The 22,609-nt window shown below is 33.9% G+C and overlaps 1 protein-coding gene across 12 annotated transcripts in view; it reads left to right on the top strand.

The window, feature by feature from the left end:
* Positions 1-21,862, top strand: part of LOC145297804 (dynamin-like GTPase OPA1, mitochondrial) — a 180,365-nt gene extending 158,503 nt beyond the window's left edge. For all 12 annotated transcript variants that reach the window (XM_080144110.1, XM_080144102.1, XM_080144106.1 and 9 more), the window contains 7 exons: positions 3,501-3,609; positions 5,942-6,072; positions 9,430-9,516; positions 10,672-10,788; positions 12,005-12,098; positions 16,458-16,568; positions 20,356-21,862. In XM_080144110.1, coding sequence (XP_080000236.1) covers positions 3,501-3,609; positions 5,942-6,072; positions 9,430-9,516; positions 10,672-10,788; positions 12,005-12,098; positions 16,458-16,568; positions 20,356-20,420 — 714 coding nt within the window. In that variant the 3' untranslated portion in view covers positions 20,421-21,862. The remainder of the gene's footprint in view (positions 1-3,500; positions 3,610-5,941; positions 6,073-9,429; positions 9,517-10,671; positions 10,789-12,004; positions 12,099-16,457; positions 16,569-20,355) is intronic.
* The last annotated feature ends 747 nt before the right edge of the window (positions 21,863-22,609 follow it).

The raw sequence follows: 22,609 nt of genomic DNA, 5'->3' as shown, positions 1-22,609 counted from the left end.
CCACGGCGACATACAACTTAAATGCGTTTGAATTTATTTAAGTATTGACAGGTGGCCGCAATAAAAGTTAACTCTGCTGCTTCTGTTTGACCTAATTAATGAGGTCAAATAGAAGTCACGCAGTTAACTTTTGCTGCGAGGCAGCGTTTGGGTTTGTTTACCCAACTTTGACTGGTTTTTTTCCCCAATAGATGTTGGGGAGGGAGAAACCAGCTCCCCATTGTCCAGATTGAATAGCAATTGTCTGATATAAGAGGACTTTGTCCCCACATTGATCAAAGCTGATTGCTTCTGGACGTTTCCCGGTGCGATTGCCGGGAACACTGCCTTAACTTTGAATTAGTTTCGCTTTTTATATGAAAAAGCTGAACGAACATAAGATGTAAAAATCAATGTAAATAAATTTAGACGCTACACACATTCCCAAATCCTAGATATTATTATCTAGTGGGTATATAAACAGTTCTGAGTGATCGTAACGACCCCGGAGCGTGTGCGAAAGAAGCCTTTGCGAGACATACACGAAATGGTCACACACATTTTGCCTTTTGTATATATAGATAGATAGAAAAAATAAAATAAAAAAAAATTACTTTTGCTTCAGTGAGGTTTGAACTCATAATCTCTGCCTTTTAAACGGCATGCTAACCATTTGGATCACAGAATCAATTTTGTATTTTATAGTTGAATTGGTTTAAATGCCATTTTTTTCTCCCGGCCAGAGAAAAAAGTGATTTTTTTCCTCCTCCTCTTTTCTGTCCAAAAAAGTTTAATGAAAGGAGTGAGAGGGGGAGAGGGAAAACAAAAAAACAAAGACTTTTTTTCATCACCTTTTCACTGGTGTAAACATCTATCATTAGCTAATGTGGCTAATGATACATTACCTGAAAGTACTTCATTCAAACTCCTCAGGCTTAACGTTCACAGGAAACATGAGTTGGAATAGATACATCGAGAGCATTGCCGCTTCTGTGAGGAAGGTGGGCTCTCTCTACTGTGCTAGAAAGTTACTTACGTCTGAATTTTATTCTGTATCTCTACAAGGCCATAATTTGCCCATGTATGGAGTATTGTTGTCACATTTGGGCTGGTGCATCTGCTACTAGTCTCTCCCTCCTGGACAGGGTTCCAAAGAGAGTCGGCAACCTAATAGGTCCTGAATTGTCAATTAGGCCTCAGTCTCTCTCCCATCGACGAAATGTTGCATCCCTTTGCCTGTTTTACAAGCAAGTATTTTAATGGTAGATGTTCCGACGAACTACAAGCGCTTGTACCCCCCCCCCCCCCCCGTCAACATAAATACCTCCGACAAACTGAACTAGCAGCAAAATCCCACCCCTACACAGTAGAGATCCCCAGATGCCAGAAAGCCTTCAACTCTAATAGTTTCTTCCCCATAACTGCTAGACTTGGAATTCCTTTCCGGGTTCCTGCTTCCCTGACTGTAGTGACATACAGAAGTTCAAGTGTAATGTAAACAGACATCTTGCTGCTCAACTCCCTACATAATATCCCTGCAAATTATGTCCCAGATAGTAGCCCCCTACATCAAAGTGTCACTGTGCCTTTGTTTGAGGTGAAAATGCAAAAAAAAAAAAAAAAAAGTTGAAATCAATAAATCTCGTCTCGAGAAAGCTCCCTACTTTGACATTCTTCTGGGACTGACCATCACCTTTGACCTGAAACGAACAACTTACATAAATCTGTTGCTAAAGTTGTTGGAAAAGTGGTTGCATCATTCTACCTCTCCAGAAGATATCTCGCTCGCAACACAATCCTCTACCTGTGTAAGAGCCAAATACATTCCAAAATGGAGTACTATTCTCACATCTGGGGTGGGGGAAGCTGCTTGTGGCACACTCTCCTGCCATAACAGAGTTTAAAAACAGCTTCGAAATCTAGTAGGTGATCCCTTTTCTCCTCCCTGCAATCTTTCCCACAAAAGAGACGTTGCGAGTCTATTTTTACTCGTTATTTTCATGGTAAGTGCTCGACTGAGCTTGAATCTATGCCCCCTCCCTCCGCAAAACCTTCATCACAAGCACTCGACTAGCTACAACAACTGTCAACAATTTTCTCCACGCTCTATCTTTATCTAAATCTAAACAAAAATTCCATAAACAAACCTCCTTTCCTAGAACTACCCGCCTGTGGAACTCTACGGTTGAGCTAACATAGTTGTCTTAAAGTCCAATCTAAATGAGTTCCTGTTGAGCCGTCCCCTTAAATAATCAAATTCTACCCATCACTTTACACTCATTAACTTTTATTCATGAGTGGCTTTCGGGCCTTGATAAGTAAAAAGAAAAAATAGTACTCCTCCTCCTTTGATATCAGTAACCAAAACAAAAACTATTAATTAAATATGAAATTTGAAAATTAAATTTTTAACAGTTGCAGTATTTGCTTTATCTGACGGATGAAACAGATTTTTTAAAAATTTGTTAAAACGTTTCTGAAATTTTGAGATGAGGATTGATTATTCATATTATTTGATTTCTTTGGACTACTATTTTCATCTGGAGTTTCATTTTCACAACGTTTCGGTCAATGTAACCTTGGACCTTTTATTAGGTGTATCTTGAATCTGGAATATTTCTCTCAAAATCTAGAATCCGCATGGAATTTCGAACAGAACCCTTTGTTTAATTCACGGGGGGTGGGGGGGCATGCTCTTGTTCCATCAGCCATGACTGAATAGAAATCCTAATTCACAATTATATTTTTGGTTGCTTACACTGAGGATTGAACCTTTAACTTTCAAAAGAAAGTCATTTTTACAACTGAATTTTACCAAATACTCTAACCACTGTGCCACGCGTCTTTGTTAATAAAGCAATCGATCACAATGATGAGTGGGCAAATCATTTTTATTTTGTATTTGAGATAAAACGTCCTTTTGTTTGTGTACTTTGTTTTGCCTTTCTTTTTTTAATGCCTCTTTGATATGATGACCACTTGAGAATAATTCCGACCTGGAAAAAGTATTTTCTAGGAAAGGAATTAAATCGAAAATCGAATTACATTTTATTCTTAGAAACATACTGCAATGATTCACGAGAAAAACTGACAAACCAAATCAAATATCAATTTTTGTAGAAAGATAATTTTCGCCACTCTTTTTCTGTTCCTAAACCTAAACATAGATTCCATGAACAAAGGTTCTTTCTTAAAACTGCATACCTGTGGAACTCTCTCCCGTTTTCCTGCTTTCCAGCGTACTACAATATGGTTGTCTTCAAGTCCAACGTAAACAAGTTCTTGATGAGTCGTTCCCTTAAGTAATCCAATTTACCAAATTTCCACTACTCATGATTATTATGATATTGTCCCAGTGACTATTGTACACTCCTTAATCCTTATTCTTGAGTGTCCTCTGGGCCTTGATTGTAAAAAAAAAAATAAAAAAGAAGAAATTGATGACAACAAAATGATAAATAGACCAGCTTTACTTTATATATTAGATGTTTTAAAAAAAAAATTTTTTTTTCTCTTTCCAGCGTATGTTCCAGATCAACATCCTTGATGATACATCTTGCACTGAAAAGGCTCAGTGGGATGCTGCGATTAAATTTATGGAAGATTGTATCAAGGAGAAGCTAAAAACCAGTCAGTATCATCATTTCAATATTTCTTTAAATTACTTGGATCGTAGGAAGCATTAAAAAGTTTAATTTTCCTTTTTAGGATCGCAGGTAAAATAAACAAAACTATGAAAAAAATTAAATTAGTCATAAATAAAGCTAAAAACCACTCGAGGATAAAGTTTAATAAGACTCTCAGTTGGAACGATGGATGGGATGGGTAGAGATTACTTAAAGACGACAACATTCTTCATCTTCTTTCTTCCCTGTGTCCGAGAGTTGGAAGTTTCAAGATACACCCGAAGAAGGTCAGAGGTTACATTATTCAAAGTGTTGTGAAAATAACGCTCAAGTTGATCCAATGAATCCCAAAAATATATATTTAGTCTACTGTATATTGCTACCTGAAATAAAAAGGGACAACATTCACAGGATGCTGACTCCCTCCCCCAGCCATCATATTGATTATCAAAGGAGTTAATGTAGATCATGATGCTCAGATCTGTCTCCTGTTCCTGGGTATTTTATATTTGTTTTGTGCCATTCTTTCATGTCTTTTTGCATAGGCATCACCACTTATCAACGCCCAGAGGCCACTCAAGGATAAGGGTCTTAAGGGTTTGTTTATTTTACCTGTGATCCTGCCACATAGGTACTGTTTATCTATCACATATGTAGAAACGACGGTGCTCTATCACATACATTGCACGTGTTAGACGTTCACAATAAAGATTGTTGATCAGTATTTGGTTCAATGGCCTATAACTTGGAAACCAAGCGTTTTCAGATGAGAATTAAAAATGCATAAACAAATCTGAAAGTTACGGCATCGATTTTTCAAATATCTTTTTCTTTCTGCCCAGTTTTTTCTTCCCTTTGGTCCTTGTGTTCGAGGGTAGGAAATTCTGCAATGTTTGACATGAGATTGAAAGAGTTTTTTAATGGCTGGATGCCATTCCTAACATCATCCCCTTCAAGGGGGACAGATATTTTGTCGAGACACCATGTCATCATAGTTCTCCGCTAACTTCTTCGGTGAAGAAGATGGTCATCCGCACAATCACACTATTCTCGGAGCCATTACCAAACTTTTGTTTGATGCACCAGGAACTACTGCAACCCATTGAGATAGCAGGATAGTTTATTAAGGTTTACTCCTTTAGATCAGCTATGTTCTGTCTCTACCTATGCATATTAAACAAGGTTAATTTTTTAAGGGTATCACTCTTTGCCACAACGAATGGTCATTCACTATTGAGAGGCTGTCACAAATGACAATCGTAAAAGGTGTTATTTTACATAATCACATAGTGCTGAGTGAATCGAGACCAGTCGAGAATGCTACAGAATGCTGACTCGGAAACGTACTACTCTTCTGCATGAACCCCTTAATTAAGAGACAAACATTTTTTGATATTGGATTTGATAAAGATCATGTTGTAATCAGCAAGGAAGCAGTCTCGTGGTAATGTGTTTGACATATGGGAAGTTTTTTAGAAAGAAACACTGTTCATGTGAATTCTGTTTAGTTTCAGAAATTTCCTAAAAAATTTGCATGAAATGGTGGCTAGATGACCTTTTCATCGATGTTACATACATTCGTTTTTTGTTTTTGTCAAATTCTGTGAAATAATCTTTGCCTCATCATCCTAATCATTAATTTATTTAAATAACGTTTACTTACAAAACTTTTGTGAAAGAATATTGCCACTTTAAAATGACTTTCATTTGTTTATTTAATAATCTTTATCTACATTAATTTATGTAAATGTTTTAGTGTTGGAACGATTAATCGGATTTGGGAAGCGGAAAATCAGAACTTTTTGGGATATCGGAATCATAAAAAATTGTGCCTGTTTACGATGCCAAAAACGATTCCTTTAATTATATCTTCACTTGATTTTGGTTTGACAAAAATCTTCCACTGCTGGTAGTAATGATAAAATAGTAAATATATGTTGGCGTAAACTTCCAATAAAAGTAAAATCTATAAGTCACCCTCTCAGAAGTGAGTTTTTACGTTTGAGAAAATATATTCACATTTAAGATGTGTTTTACAATAATCAGGACAAAATATCAATTTTATGGTTAAATATTTAGAGATTTATAAAAAATCGGAATCGGGGAAAAATATTGGAATTGTCTCAATCACGAATATGGTTATATATTTGTATGGACAGGATTTAATCCTAAACTAATGAACTGAGTATTAATAGTTTTAATTTTAAAATATCAATAGGTGCAGAAATAAAGAAGAAAACATATTTTCATATTGCAAGAGATTACCGTTCATCCAATGTTGAAAAATGATATAATGTTTTCTTTATTTTATTTTATTTTTTTTTAAATTTTATCAGATCAGGAAATCCTGAATGAGATGCTGGGACCAAGCACAACGGAACAATGGGTTTATTGGAAACACCAAACAGAAGAGCACCGGCAACGACAAGCCACAAAGAATGAACTAGAAAAACTACTCGTCCAAGAGGTCAGTTTTTAATTATGATCTATGATTCCAATCAGTAATTGCTCTACCTGAAATAAAAAGGGACAACATTCACAGGATGCTGACTCCCTCCCCCAAATTAATTAGATGGAAGATGAAATTTTTAGTAAATGCTCAACTTCTCAATGTTATACATTAAAGGCGAGAAAGGGGAGATATATTGAAGGTTCTGATTGGTTGAACAATATCACATGATTTTAAAGAGAGAGAGAAATGGTAGTTATTGGTGCAATAGATGTCATTTCAGACTATGGGATTGGCTATGCCAAGCTTGATTCTTATTGTTTCTGTTATGTTTGATTAGTTAATAATACGTTTTTTTTTTGTGAAAGGTATTAATCCACACTTACCTCAACTCCCAGCTCTAGATAAAAAATAACAATCTGTGTTTGATAAATCGTTTATAAATAATTGGAAAATAATGAAGAGGAGAAAAAGAAAGAAAAACCTCTTTAGGCCATGACATTTCAAAGCTAAATGCTTCTCCTCAGAAGAGGAGAAAAACTGGCATTATACAGATACAGGAATATATAAACAAAAAAAGAAATGTTGATATGACGTAAAGCAGACAAATCAATACAAGCTCTCCTGTGCCATACTTGGCCTTGATGGAAAGCTATGGCAAATGAACAGCGCTTTCATCTCTTTTTTTTCCGATAGAAGTTTTGAATAGAATGAGAATTATAAACTAAAGATGGGCAAGTTGTGTGCAGTTGATTCTCCAGCTAAGATGGGGATCATTGAACATTAAAGAATAAAATGTTGTTATAAAAAGCAGTTTCATAAGCAGTTTGTAAGTAATATTAATATATATATATATATATATATTTCTGTAGAAATACATTTTCTTATAATATATACCAATCCTTATTTAAGAAGCTCAATGTAATTCGCTACGAAACAGATACTGTCAAGAATTGTAAAAGTCAACTGAATTAAAGGAATAAATTATAAGATGGTCAACATCATGAATTTTGGAATATAGTTTTTTGTCGCAAGAACCCAAGTTTGTCCAGCTGGGCAAACTCGAGTCCTTGTACCAGAAAAATATCCAGTAAATAAAACATTGTTTAGTAAATCGTTATATTTTTGCATTTCCATACATCAAACATGGATATAAATATCACTAAAACATCCGCTGGGTCATAAGCTTCATTTCTGGGTGGATTGCCTGTAGGCTGAGATAAACCACGTCACACCCACAGACAGACATTAGGAAAATTTATAATAAGATTTATTCTATATATATATATATATATATATATATATATACACACACACACACCTGAAAGTATCCTGTACCTCTATAAGGCCACCATTCGCCCATGTATGGAGTATTGTTGTCACATTTGGGCTGGTGCATCTGCTACTAGTCTCTCGCTCGTAGACAAGAGTAAAAAAAGGTTCAAAAAAGAGTCGCCAATCTGATAGGCCCTGAACTGGCATCTAAGCTTAAGCCTCTGTCCCATCGACGAAACGTTGCATCCCTCTGCTTGTTCTAGAAGTATTTTAATGGTGAATGCTCTGACGAACTGCAGACACTTGTGCCCCCACGACGTAGACACCCTCGACAAACCCGACAGGCAGCTAAATCCCACCCCCACACAGTAGAGATCCCTAGATGTAAAAGATCTTTCTACTCCAGTAGTTTCTTCCCCAGAACCGCTAGACTCTGGAATTCCATTCCAGGTTCCTGCTTCCCTAACTGTACTCACATGCAGAAGTTCAAGTGCAACGTGAACCGACATCTTGCTGCCCAAATCCCTACATAGTGCCCCAGTAGTTGCTGCTCCTGATAGTAGCCTCCTACACCAAAGTGGCAATGTGCCTTGTTTGGGGTGAAAATGTAATAATAATAAAAAATATATATATATTGAATTAAAAGATAGTGAATAAAAGTTACATAGAACTTTATTGTATCATCAGATTAATACTGGTCCTTGATATGACCTTAAACTATATCCAGTGGTGAGGCCTCAGCTTGCGGGCTTTGGGGAGTGTGGAGCCACCCTTTAATTACCATTGCTCCCAGGTCCACTCTGACCTGGAGTGGTAGTACCTGTTAGGGTGTCAACTGTAGGTTAAATAGAAATCGACTTGAAAACAACAAATATATTCTATTAAAAAATTTCACTTCCGAATCATTAAATAACCCGAAAAGGGTTGATATGCCGTAAAACAAAAACAACCAACCAACCAACCAATCAGATTAATAAGGAAGGAAGAGGATAAAAAGAAAGAAAAACCTCTTTAGGCCATGACATTTCAAAGCTAAATGCTTCTCATCAGAAGAGGAGAAAAACTGGCATTATACAGATACAAGAATATATAAACAAAAAAAAAGAAATGGCTTAAGAACATTTAGATTAGAAATGAAAAAAAAAATGTAAATAAAAAAAATAAGTATTTATCAATAGGGAATAAAATAATGGACTACTAAAGAAGAAAAAGGTAAAAAACAAATAGGAGAACAAGTATTCAAGAGATATGGAAATATAAATAAAAAAGGAGTAAAATGTAAAAATATATATGATGAAGTGTAAAAAAAAAAAAAAGGTTTAGGTAAAAATATAACTTTGTAAATTGTCCATGTGAACTCCTTTGAGCGGTATTCTGGAGAAAATGATAAGGTAAAGTTCCTAGGTCCTCAAGGGAATTCCATGTGCTGGTAATATGTCTATTAGGATATGTAAGTATGTGCTGAGGATTAGTGTGTATAAAAGATGCAGTATATTAAAAAAAAATGAACGTATATTCAATAAAAAGGCTGCAAATATTAGATTCAGCAAAAAAGAGTATAAAGATATAATATTTATAAATAGTATAAGATATAATATAGGAGTATAAAGAGTAATATAATAATGATTATATAAATTTCTGTAATATAGTAATATAATAATAATTATATAAATATAAAGAGTAATATAATATAAGAGTATAAAGATATAATATTTAGTGTGTATATATATATATATATATATGCACACACACATTTGTTGTACCTAATAGTTGCATGGGATACAGTGCAACTATTTTAGTTTTTAATTTTCATTTGTCTACACATCTTTAACCTCAAGATATATAACTCCCATTATATTCTTCAATTTAAAATTGTGTTTGCAAATTTTTACTTTTACGTGATTATTTAAAAATGTTTCCGCTTGGTCAAACTAAATAATATTTTTTTTGCCAATAACACTGTACATCAATAACAAATGAAAATTGGCTAGTCCAAAGCAATGTGTGAATTATCAGCTTAAATGCTATTTGTGTCCAACTTGAAAATCCGACAAGATAACTTTACGTGTTAGATGAATGTTTTATTTGTTCTTTTCATAGGGGCACAAAAATTCATTGGCACTTGACGAGCTCACGACTGTCCGTCGCAATCTTCAAACGCAAAATGTCGACGTCGATTATGACTTTGTAAGTATTGTTGTTAGAATTTTTATTAAATCTCATTTGTATGGAAAATTTGTTTTCATTGAATTTTAACAACTTGGTGCATATACAGTATGAGTTATGATTTTTTTTTTTTATTAAAATATTCATTTTTCTTTTTAACTAGCAGGGAGAACTGACGTTGCCTGGGATTTAATAAGGATCAATGAATATTCCTCACTTCCAATATTTTTATTATGTATGAAATTTTTAAAAAATCGGCCCAGCTGTTTTGGAGTCCGTAGGAAATAAACTCACAGACACACCAACAAAGTTTATTTTATATAATATAGACAAACACAATTATGTCTCTTTTGTTAAGCTGTCATTCATTTAAAAATAATTCCATCCGTGGACAAATATTTTCTGGGAAGAATTAAATTATGTTTTCTTATAACCACCATGCTGCAATAACCAACAAGAAAAACTGATAAATCATAAATCAGATATTGATTTTGTAGGAAGAAAGCTATTGATGACAAAGAAATGATAGACTAGTTTTATATGTATATATAGGGCATTTTTTTAGATGCAAGTTGACAACTTTATTTTCTTTGATTGCAGATTTGGCAACTATCAGTTATTTTAAGTTCATCTTGGTTTGGTAATTCATCACGTGGTTTCAGCAGAATCGAGTCACATGCCACACTAGTATGTGATGTGATTAATTTATTGAGAAAAACATTTGATGAACAAATAATTTTACAAAAATGACCTATGAACTGGCCACCTTGTTCGTGTGATTTAACCTCATTAGATTATTTTCTCTGGGGATATGTAAAATCTCATATCTATGCTGATAAATCAGACAAAATAGACCACTTGAAAGATAACATTTGATCTGTTATTGCCGAAATACAGAGTAATTTAATGCATAGTTGCAAAAAGTGGACCTCTAGATTACGCCATATATGCCAGAGCTGTAGGGGAAAGGGGTGGGACCATATACCTGATATTGTATCTAAATTATAAATGCCAGAAATTAATCACATAGTTGTATAATAAAAATATTTTTCTGTGGTTTATATTGATTTTAAAATTTCCTGCCTCTAAAACAAAAACACTTTTTATTAGAAGAAAAGAATAAGGTGTTGTTTGTTGTGTAAAGGTTTTAACTTTGCCATCAATTCTTGCTTCTAGATCCGATCAACTTGGTACCAAGTTTTCCGAACACATTTCTTCAAGAAAGCTTTGGCAACAGCCCAACAATGCAAAAAAGGATTTTATTATTACCAAAAGGGATTCCAAGACTCGGAAGTGAGTATTTGGTTTTATATTTCCACTAAAGATTAAACCCAACATTCAATGCTACGAATATTACGTTAACTACTCGTGTCGGTCAAAGAGAATAGAAAGTGAACCACGGATTTATTTTTGAAAGCCTCGTAATTCTCTTATTTTGTCCTTTAATCCTCACATTCCATGAACGATGTTTCTGACAAAGGGGGAACAATTGTTTTTTTCTGTGCTGGAATCTATTCATCTAACACTTCTTGTTAGCGAGTTTTTTTTACCTTGAAGTGTTTTATTTATTCAATTATTCATTTTAGCTCCTTACATCAAGTGACTCCCTGCCTTGTCTGGAGTGATTTCCATAAAAGAAAAAGAAAGAATTTCTGTTAGCATTATTTTTATAACTTTTAGTACTTTTTTTTCTTTAAAAAACCTCAAAATACAATAACCTAAATTCCATAAATGAATAAAAGCATTGCACATTATGTTTTAATTGGGTTAATTGCATCCTAAATGCATAAGTATTTCATTTCATAAATAAAAATCACCCCCCCCCCCCCCCAAAAAAAAAAAAAAAAGTGATAATCTAAAATAAGACTGGACGGGCCAAAAAATATGGATAAGATGGTAGCGATGTTGGTTACTTTTTCAAATTGCTGTTGATTGTTAAACAGACATTAAATTTTGTTTTGAAAAATTGAATTTTGTCTGGAGAAGACCTTAAAAAACTTTGAAAAGCCTTGAAAAGCCCTTAAAAATCTGTACAAACCTTGAAGCCAAAAAAATGCTCAAATTGTCAATAATCCAGCATTGTCTAATTTACAAATGAAATCTTACTTTTGCATATAAAGAAAAAGTAAAAATCCGAAAACGTAATTGTAAGTAAACCTGAAATGACAAATAAAAACAAATAAAGAATGCTAAAACTCATTTCCTTTTGTTAATATTTCTATTCATGTAATTATTTAAAAATGTCTCCATATTAACAAACTGCTGGACCGGATTAAATATATTTTTGATTTTTGAATAAATTGTAACAAAGTATGTTAGTTTATTGCAAACATTGTACAACAATATAAATAAAAATTGGTTAGTTTGAACAGAAGTTTGATTTCTCAGCGTAAATTCTCTTTAGGTCCAACTTTAAAAATCCGTCCCATATAAATGTATATATTGAAGAAACTTACGGTACCTTCATTTCATTTTGCATTGTTTCTTATCATTTCACCCACTTTAATAGTTACAGTGTCATGATGTCGTCCTGTTTTGGCGATTCCAACGCATGCTGCAAACCACGGCCAATGCTCTCCGGCAACAAGTCATGAACAATGAAGGTAAGCCAATCACTTTCCGTTTTGTAAATAAACTCAATTATCTTTTGCAAGTTTATCAATCTGAACTGGAGTATTTACAGTCTTTCATTCTTAAACAGGGTTCAAAAAGAGTCTCCAACCTAATCGGGTCCTGGATATGACCTTAAACTATATCCGATAGTGAGGCCCCAGCTTGCGGGCTTTGAGGAGTGTGGAGCCACCCCTTAATTGCCATTGCTCCCAGGTCCACTCTGATCCGGAGTTGTAGGGCCTGTTAGAGTCCCAACCATGGGTTAAATAGAAACTGACTTTAAAAAAAACAAACATTTATTGTATTAAAAACTTTTTCTTCAAAATCACTGGATTCGGCATTAAATAACCTGAAAAGGGTTGATATGCCATAAAACAAAAACAACCAACCAACCAACCTAATCGATCCCGCACTATCAACCAAGCTCCACCATCTGTCCCATCACCACATTGTTGCATCCCTGTGCCTGTTTTACGAGTATTTGAATAGAATGTGCTTTGATGAACTTCTTACACTTGTGTCCTCCTTGACGTGAATACTCTTGACTAACTGAATAAGCAGTAAAATCCCACCCCTTCACTAGAGAGATCCCTAGATACTGGAAAGCCTTCTACTTCTAGTAGTTTATTCCCTTGAACTGGTAGACTTTGGAATTCCCTCCCAGCCTCCTGCTATCTTAACTGTATTAGCATGCAGAAATTTAAATGTAATGTGATGTTAAGAGACATATCGCTGCTCAACTCCCTACATAGTGTCCCTGTAGACACAGTGGCAATATACCTTGTCTTTTTTTTACACAGGAATCACCACTTATCAAGGTCCGGAGGCCACTCGAGGATAAGGATTAATGGGTATACATTAGTCAATGTGATTATAGCATAGTAAACATAAGTAGTAGAATTTTGTAAATTGGATTACTTAGGGGACGGTTCATCAAGAATTTGTTTATGTTGGACTTGAAGACAATTAGATTGTAATCAGTTGGAAAGCTGGTAAATGGAAGAGAGTTCTATAGGCATGCAGTTCTAAGAAAGAAGCTTTGTTCATGGAATCTACATTTAGGTTTAGGCACAGATAAAGAGTGGGGGAAATTAAGAGTAAAAGAAAAAAAATGTTGATGATGATGGGTTCTCCATATTAGTTATTACATGGGAATTGATAGAAACAGATGTGACATCATATGGCTCAAAGAGAGTGAGTGAGAAAAGTTGTCAGTTCGATTGAAAGCCCATGTGTGCAAACATGCATTTGTAAAATGTCCCGGTAAGATTCAAGCAGTAATTATCAATCTCTCTCTGTCTAGTTAATGGTTTGTATCAAGAACAAAGCAAATAAACCTCTCTTGTCTTCTATGGTTTTGTCATGACTTGTTGCTTTTCTTAAAAAAAACCCAAAAAAACTTAATTGCAATCTAGCAAGAATACAAAAGGTGCATACAGGAGTAAGCAGTACAAAGTAAGATTATAATTTTGATTGCCAGTTCAGTTGGAAGCATACTTGTTTATTTTTAAATAATTAAATAGAGATTACCGCCACCCCTCCCCCCTCTCTCTATCCCACTCTACTGGTTAGTGATATGGAACAAAGATCAAGCTAAATAAACCTCCTCTGTCTTTCAATGAGTTTTGTACTTTTTCGAAATATGAACTTAATTTCAGACAACATTTCCTCAGTCTGACAAGATTGCTTATAGGCATGTTGTAACATCACGATCGGTGGAGTTAAAAAAAATAAATACGACTTCAAGGTCAAAAACTTGACAACAATATATGAGTGTACACCTTTCGTCAAAAAACCAACACACGGCAGATGATGGCAGAATTTTCTAGCCTATTCTTTGGAAAAAGTGACGTTATAGTCAACATACTCACCAGGTTAACTGATTTTGTGTTATGGACAGCTACTCCATTTAAGAGGTATTATATATGTTTGGGATACAAGTTCCTTGCTTTTTGGTAATTCAAAAAATGTAAAATTCTGCTTTTTTTAATAAGAAAGAACAAAGTTTCAGGAGGAAGTTTGCCTGATTTTCTATTTGTTTTCTTGCAAATTTCACCTTTTTTAATAAGAAAAAGCAAAACCACTGGAACTTAATGTCTTAATTTTTCCCCATTTGGCTCAATATTATTTTTCTTCTTTCTTCCCCCTCCCTCCTTTTATCTTTCTTCCCCCTCCCTCCTTTTATCTTTCTTCCCCCTCCCTCCTTTTATCTTTCTTCCCCCTCCCTCCTTTTATCTTTCTTCCCCCTCCCTCCTTTTATCTTTCTTCCCCCTCCCTCCTTTTATCTTTCTTCCCCCTCCCTCCTTTTATCTTTCTTCCCCCTCCCTCCTTTTATCTTTCTTCCCCCTCCCTCCTTTTATCTTTCTTCCCCCTCCCTCCTTTTATCTTTCTTCCCCCTCCCTCCTTTTATCTTTCTTCCCCTTCCCTCCTTTTATCTTTCTTCCCCTTCCCTCCTTTTATCTTTCTTCCCCCTCCCTCCTTTTATCTTTCTTCCCCCTCCCTCCTTTTATCTTTCTTCCCCCTCCCTCCTTTTATCTTTCTTCCCCCTCCCTCCTTTTATCTTTCTTCCCCCTCCCTCCTTTTATCTTTCTTCCCCCTCCCTCCTTTTATCTTTCTTCCCCTTCCCTCCTTTTATCTTTCTTCCCCTTCCCTCCTTTTATCTTTCTTCCCCCTCCCTCCTTTTATCTTTCTTCCCCCTCCCTCCTTTTATCTTTCTTCCCCCTCCCTCCTTTTATCTTTCTTCCCCCTCCCTCCTTTTATCTTTCTTCCCCCTCCCTCCTTTTATCTTTCTTCCCCCTCCCTCCTTTTATCTTTCTTCCCCCTCCCTCCTTTTATCTTTCTTCCCCCTCCCTCCTTTTATCTTTCTTCCCCCTCCCTCCTTTTATCTTTCTTCCCCCTCCCTCCTTTTATCTTTCTTCCCCCTCCCTCCTTTTATCTTTCTTCCCCCTCCCTCCTTTTATCTTTCTTCCCCCTCCCTCCTTTTATCTTTCTTCCCCCTCCCTCCTTTTATCTTTCTTCCCCCTCCCTCCTTTTATTTTTCTTCCTCCTTCCATCTTTCTTCCCTCTCCCTCCTTCTTTTTTATCTTTCTTCCACTTCCCCATCATGTTTTGTCTTATTTTGTTTCGTCTCCCTTCCATCTCTCTGTAGATGTTTTGTTGTCTATGATTCTATGAGATCAGGCTGTTTGAAGATATTGACTTCATGACTTAAATGCACCAATTTGATTTATTGTTTTTTGTCCTTTTTTGCACAAAACTCAATCATGTTCTGCAAAATCAATTTCTATGTTATACAATTCCAACTGAATTTCTTATAGTTTTGGATTTGCTCTATCAATGTACTATAATTTGATATGACTTTAAAAGATCAGGATGGCTTCTACAGGGTGGGGCAGAGCAACTTATTTAGAATACCAATTAAATTTAAATAAGCAAGTTGTTCTGCCCCATCCTGTACATGTTATATCACAGACGATATAATTCTAACAATCATAATAGATAATGTTTTGAATAACAAATAGGAGTTATTGTTGCTATTTATTTACCTCCTCACGAGGGCAGAGTTAGACACAAGGTCGGTTTTTAATGTGGGGAAGATCCAGCTCCCCAAAAAGCAGCACTCTGGATAGGAACAAAAATAAAAAATTATCTAAACGGATTTCTCTTCCACTGACCAAGGACAGAAAAAGTGAAGTGTAGTATCAGAACAGATACTACACTTTACTCTTAGCCAAAAGGCCAAACAACTAAAATATGTGGTGTGAGATTATACCACCATATTCTCTTCAGGTGAAAGGCTCTGACACCTGAAGAATTATCTTCATTTCTTGACTGAACTACAAAGAAACCTGTTCCTTTCATCTAGTTATCTGTATACTAGTAAAACTCTTCTTTATTTGTTTGGGTCACGGGTTGTCTACTGGTTCTAATATACCATTTTTTTTTTGTACTGTTTGGTCACCCCCCTTACTTGTTATTGTTGCACCATGTTATTGGCACTAAAATAACATGCATCACTGTAGTTTATTTAGAAAAATGATTTAGTCCTGTCAAAACAACTGTTAAAATGGAGACCTTTTTCAGTGATGATCGAAAAATAAAAATCATCATGGAGAAATAGGTCACATTTTTTTATTGAAAAAATAAAGAGTTGTTTCTCTTACAACTAAAATTTTATTCATTTCTGTGTAAGTTTAAAAAATGTGCAAACATATAAAAATGTGAAAACTAAAATGAGTTTACTGGATTCTGGGCAACGCCGGGTAGATGCAGTTGATGTTAAATGCTGATGCATTTGTTTTTATGGTTTTTATTTTAAAATTTTCTTTTATCAAAATTTTTTTTTTAAGCTCGGCGTTTGGAGAGGATTGTGAAAAATATCTTAGAAGACATGTCGGAGGACAAGGCCCAGCTGAAAACCCTTGTGACTGGCAAAAGAGTGGATCTTGCGGAGGAATTAAGTAAGTTTTTATAAATTCTGATCCAAATCCGTTCTACTTTGGGTCACAAACACTTCCACTATTTGACTTTGCTTTTGTCTCAGATGTAAGGCCTCCTATTTTTTTAACTCCAAAACTAAAATATTGAGCTAGGAAGACAGGGGTCGCAAGGAAATTTTTGCGCTCCAGAATAAATTTTGTACATAGTCACCAGCATTCTTAATGCACTTTTGTTAAAAAAATTAAATTACGCATCTCTGCTTCTGATGCACATCCATGACAGGGATTGCTTTCTTGGACTTTCACACCGTCAATATCTGCAACAGAGAGATGAAAATTTCAGATCATGAATGCATAAGTTTAATCATGATGACAATGCAATTTGCAATCTCCTCTGATCCGTTCAGGCAAAATAAAAAATAAGAGGCATTACTTTTGGAACGACTTTCATATCTGTAGTTTTATTTGTATTTTGGGTGAAAACAGAGTCACTCTTTCTGCAAATGCTGACAAAGTGACTAGTTGAAGCAAAGCAAGATGAGAGAGGGTGGAAGAAATGGAAAATGAGAGATGAATGACTTGTTCAGTTAATTACAAATTACAGCTAATTAGAACAATTAAAATGGATTTCTTTTTTAAAAACGTGACTCAATCCCAGAACTAAGGTCTTGAATTAGAAGCCATGTTTAATTTCAGAAGAGTTCCCGATGCGTAGTTATTCTATAAGATTCCTGGAGATGAAGAATTTTCAGTGGGTAGCTGTTCTGTACAGGTCCTGGACTTTATAATTTTGCAGGCAAAGAGCAAAATATCCTTCTCGTGTTGAGATGAAAAAATATGTGCTGGAATGCTAAAAGATTTGATTTTTATGAGCAATTCTGGTTTCTGATTGGTTGATAGCAGAACGTGGTTCAATTTGATTGGTCAATCCTTAAAAGCAGCGTTTATAAATAGAATCTCCCAACTTTGAGGGCGCATACGCCATTAATTATCAAAAATATTGCAACATAAATTATATTTTAAATTGTACATTGTCTGATTAAAGTAGGTTGAAAAAAGTAAAAAAACAGAAAAAACAATATGTATAAAAAAAGAGATATTTCTATAAGAAAATGACTTGAGGAAAAATGGTGAATAAACTGAGAATAATAAAATAATAAGAGAAAATAATAAAAATAATAATGATAATAATAATAATCAATAATAAATAATAATAATAAATGAGAAGAAAAGAAAATAGTAAAAAAAAAAATAATTATCTATATATATAAAAGGCAAAATGTGTGTGAACATTTCGTGTATGTCTTCAAAAGGCTTTTCTCGCACACGGTTCCGATGTCGTTACGATCGCTTACAACTGTTTATATGGGTCCTAAATAATAATATGTACGATTTGGGAAAGTGCGTCGCATCTAGATTTATTTAGGTCGACTTTTACAAAATTATTGCTATTTTGGTTTCTCGCATGTTGATGAGGCTTTTTTTTTTTTTTTTTTTTAACCCCTCCCCCCTCCCCTCCCGGAGTTTTGATTTACCTCAAGACACCCGGCATCGCTGGGTACCCCCCCACTAGTCTATATATATAAAAGGCAAAATGTGTGTGACCATTTCGTGTATGTCTTCAAAAGGCTTTTCTCGCACACGCTCCCGGGGGTCGTTACTATCGCTTAAAACTGTGTATATAGGTCCTATATAATAATATCTAGGAATTAGGAAAGCGCGTAGCGTATAGATTTATTTATGTCGATTTTTACAAAATTATTGCTATTTTGGCTTCTCGCGTGTTGATTGAGTGAAACTAAACTCAAACGAGGTCTTCGCGGCATTGCGCCTGGAAAAACGTCCAGAAGCAATCAGCTTTGATCAATCTTGTATATCAGATTCTTGTATATCAGACAGTCAAATTTTGATAAACAAACTCAGACGCTGCGTGACTTCTATTTGACCTTCTTAATTAGGTCAAATGGAAGCAGCAAACTTAACTTTTATTACGCACGCCTGTTTTTATAGTTACATAAATAAATTTAAACATGTCTACGCTGTATGTCGCGGTGGCCCAATGGTAACCTCGCACGTTTTTTTTTTTCACATTAATTTCCAACTCAAGGGTACGGGTTCGATTCTCATACTCACCTACCAAAACATTTTTTTATTATTATTTAACCCCCCCCCCCCCCGAGTTTTGATTTACCTCAAGACACCAAGGCATCGCCGGGTACCCCCTGCTAGTATATATATAAAAGCGAAAATGTATGTATGTGTGTTCGGTTTTTGTGTATGTCCGTAAAAAGCTTTTTTCGCTGGACTTTTCGGTCGGCTCATTCCTTAAAACTTTTTTTATCACATCTAAATTATAATATATATGAGTTATGAACGGGGGTCGCCTGTCTATTTAATTTGCCCGACTGTCACGCGTTATTTTTTCCAGATTTTTTAATCGTCCCGTGTATCTTTCGCTTTTCAGTATAAAACAAGCAAAAACTGGCTTGCAGCCGCGTCATGTTTCAAGGTCAAACATCACGCGACTTAAGTTTCTCGCACCTGTTAATTTCATTTTATAAACGTTAAATTAAGAGGTTTTTCATTCCTCCTCGCTCGTGGCCGAGATGGCTAAGTCCCAGGGTTTTTTTCCCATTTCGTTTCCATCTCCACATCAAAGGTTCGGGGTTCAAGCCTACTTTCCTACTAAAACTTTTTTTTTCTTTTACACCTCCAAACACCTGGCCAACGTTTTTTTTTTTAAAACAGGGTTGTTTTGACCCCTCCCCCCCAACACACACACACCTACAAATACCCGGGCCATGCCGGGTACCCCCCGCTAGTAAATAATAAAAGAAAATAATAATAAATAATAATAATGATGAATAAAAACTATAATAATAAAATAATAAAGGAAAATAATAATAAAAATAAAGAAAATAATAATAAAAATAAAAATAATAATAAAAATAATAATAAAAATAATAATAAAAATAATAATAATAATAAAGAAAATAATAATAATAATAAAAATAATAATAAAAATAATAATAATAAAATAATAATAAAAGAATAAAAAAAGATTCAGTTTTTGTCCAGAACTTCTCCTATATATGAAAAAAAAAAAAAAAGAAACTAAAGAAAATATCATACACAAAAAAATCACATAAATTGATCAAGTAGTTTAGACCCAAAATTGGCGGAGGAGTTTGCTAGAGTTTGCAAATGTCAACTCTTTCAATTTCGACTTCTTGGTAGCCAAATTTTCGGCCAAAAACTGATTAAAAAGGTTGCCTTATGTCTGAATACACTTTATGTCAAAATTCAAATGTTTAGACCAAAAATTGGCTGAGAGTTCAAATTTTTTAAAACTTTGACCCCAATTTTGACATCTTAACATTTATTGTTTTGGGCTCAAATCAAATTAAAAAGTTTAATCCATGTCCAAGTAACCTACATCTAAAATTTCAAGTGTTTAGACCCAAAATTGGCGGAGGAGTTTAGTAGAGTTTACAAAGGTTAAATCGTTGAACTTTGACCCCATGACAGCCAAATTTCTGTCCGAAGACCGATTAAAAAGATTTGCCCAAATCTCAATGCCCCTTATGTCAAATGTCAAATCTTTGGTCTGTAGACTGAAAATTGACAAAGTAATTTGCGTGGGAAATGTACACACACAGACAGACAGACACAGAGAGACAATTTCACTTTTATAGATATATAGATTTCTTAAGGTGAATTCTGGACAAGCACTAAAGATTCTTCTTGTAATTGTTCAAATTTTTTGTTTTAGATCCGTTAATTATCTTTTCTTTTTTCTTTTTTCCAGAACGTGTGCGTCAAATTCAGGAGAAATTAGAAGAATTTATACAAGCTTTGAATAAAGAGAAATGATGTTTTTTTTATCCTTAAATAATCGTTTAAAATATATTTTTTTTAAAATTCTCTTCCTAATGTTTTGCCGACGACGTGTGCGCGTTGTACTGTTGTTTTGTTGCCGCATTCTCTTGCACCTGCGTCAGTGTGGCTGCAACCAGACTGTCAGGGTCCCATCCCCTGCCATCTGTACAGTTGCTATAACAGCCCCATGTGACCAACTTGCAAATTAATGTAGAACACTTATCAACTAGGAACTAGGAACGATCACCTGTGGATTGTCGTAGCCCTTGAGAAATCCTTTCTTTTTTTTTTTGTTTTCAATTCTTTAATGTTGTCAGCATTTTCTATCAGTGTGTTACCATTATTGTGTGAGTCCTGATTTAAATGACACCGAAGGACGATGCAAATTGCAAAAAAAAAAATAGTAAAAACCAAGGCGCTCGAAAAAGTGGTGACAGCAGGAATGAGGCAAAAGGTGCTTATTCAGATTGGCACTTATGGCGGCAATTAGAAATAAAGAAAATACAGAAATGATGTACGTACTAGTCATGTAAAAATGATGAAATATCCAAAAAGTCTTGTAATTTTATCAAGTAGTTGATTTTTTTTATTCAAGCAAATCCATTTTAACAACTAAGAATTGTAATGTTTTTGTCGGCCATTACTGAATCTGATGAAATGAATAAGGGAGACAACTCAAATCGAAATACTGAGGGTGAAAAATAAGCCTCAGCTTCAATGCAGTTTAGTAGTAACATCGCTAAAAACTCTAAATTTTGATTTTCTTAATTTAAAAACAAACTACTTGATCTTTTTTGTTTGGAATATGACATTTTCATTCTGTAGAGAGTATGTACACGATAAAAATATTTTTTTCATTTTGTTTATCGCCATAAGTGCCGATTGGAACTAGCATCAATAACAAAAAAAATTTTAATTTATCACGTCAGCAGATTTAGGTTGTTGAAAAGGAAAAAAAAAATGTTTAATTTAAAAATGCCAACTTTTTTTAAAAATCTAATTAAAATTTTTGGATTGCGTGTAAATTCATTGCCATGTTTATCAGTGCACGTGAAAATAATGGATTTAGCACCACTCTACATCTGCTGATGCTTAAACGTGCAGTGCTAAATCTGTTCCTTTCAGCTGCTGTGATAAGTGGAGAACCAAATTTACACAGGGTGTAATTTTTTTTCAAACAGAAAAAAAATGTTTGTGTGGGGTGGGGGTGGGATTGAACAAAGCATCAAAAACAAAGTCATGTGATATGTGACACTTCAAACTCGTAAAAAAAAAATGTGCAAAAAAATTGCATGTGCAGAATCTTCAGATAGACTTCTATTTGAGTCTGTGACTCGAGTTAGAAAAACTTAGTTGTCTTTAGAAGATCTTTGAGTCTGTTATGAGAGAAGCTCGCTCACATTTTGGAAATTAAAAAAAATAAAAATGAAAATGAATTTTCTTTTTGTTATTTTTTTTGTGTTGTTAAATTTATTATTTGATTTAGAATAAATACATTTTTCGCAAAAATTTGTTTTTGTTGCTATTTTCTAAAAATATTTTTTTCAATGTTTTTTAAAATATTTAAAAAAATATTTTTTTAATAGTAAAAAAATATTTAAAAAAATATTTTTTTAAATGTTTTTTAAAATATTTAAAAAAATATTTTTTTAATATTAAAAAAATATTTAAAAAAATATTTCTTAAAAATATTTAAAAAAAATATTTTTTATTTAAAATAATATTTTTTTAAATATTTAGAAAAAATATTTTTTTAAATATTTAGAAAAAATATTTTTTTTTAATATTTAAAAAAATATTCTTTTTAATATTTAAAAAAAATATTTTCTCTTTTTTTCTACTTGATTCTCTTTTGAACATTCTTTTTTACCTTTTTATTTGTTGCCCTTTTTTTTAAATCTTTTTATTTGTTGCTCTTTTTTGTAATCTTTACCCTTTTAGTTTTCTTTTCCTTTTTTATCTTTTCTTTTTGCTTTTTTTTTACTTTTGTCTTTGTTACCCTTTTTTTTTTTTTAAATCTTTTTTGCCCTATTTCATTTTTTGTCGTCTTGTTTTTTTATCTTTTTTTTTTTATCTTTTTGCTAATTTCTTTTTTGTCCCTTTTCGTTTTTTCCCTTTTTTTCTCAGTTGCTCCCTTTTATTTTTAATCTTTTTTTTTTTTTACCTTTTATGCCTTTTTGTTT

This window comes from Euprymna scolopes, chromosome 18, assembly GCF_053919585.1.
Source record: "Euprymna scolopes isolate OS-2025 chromosome 18, ASM5391958v1, whole genome shotgun sequence".
Classification (NCBI taxonomy): domain Eukaryota; kingdom Metazoa; phylum Mollusca; class Cephalopoda; order Sepiida; family Sepiolidae; genus Euprymna; species Euprymna scolopes.
The sequence above is the reverse complement of the archived record's forward strand: the minus strand, read 5'-3'. Positions and strand labels throughout refer to the sequence as shown.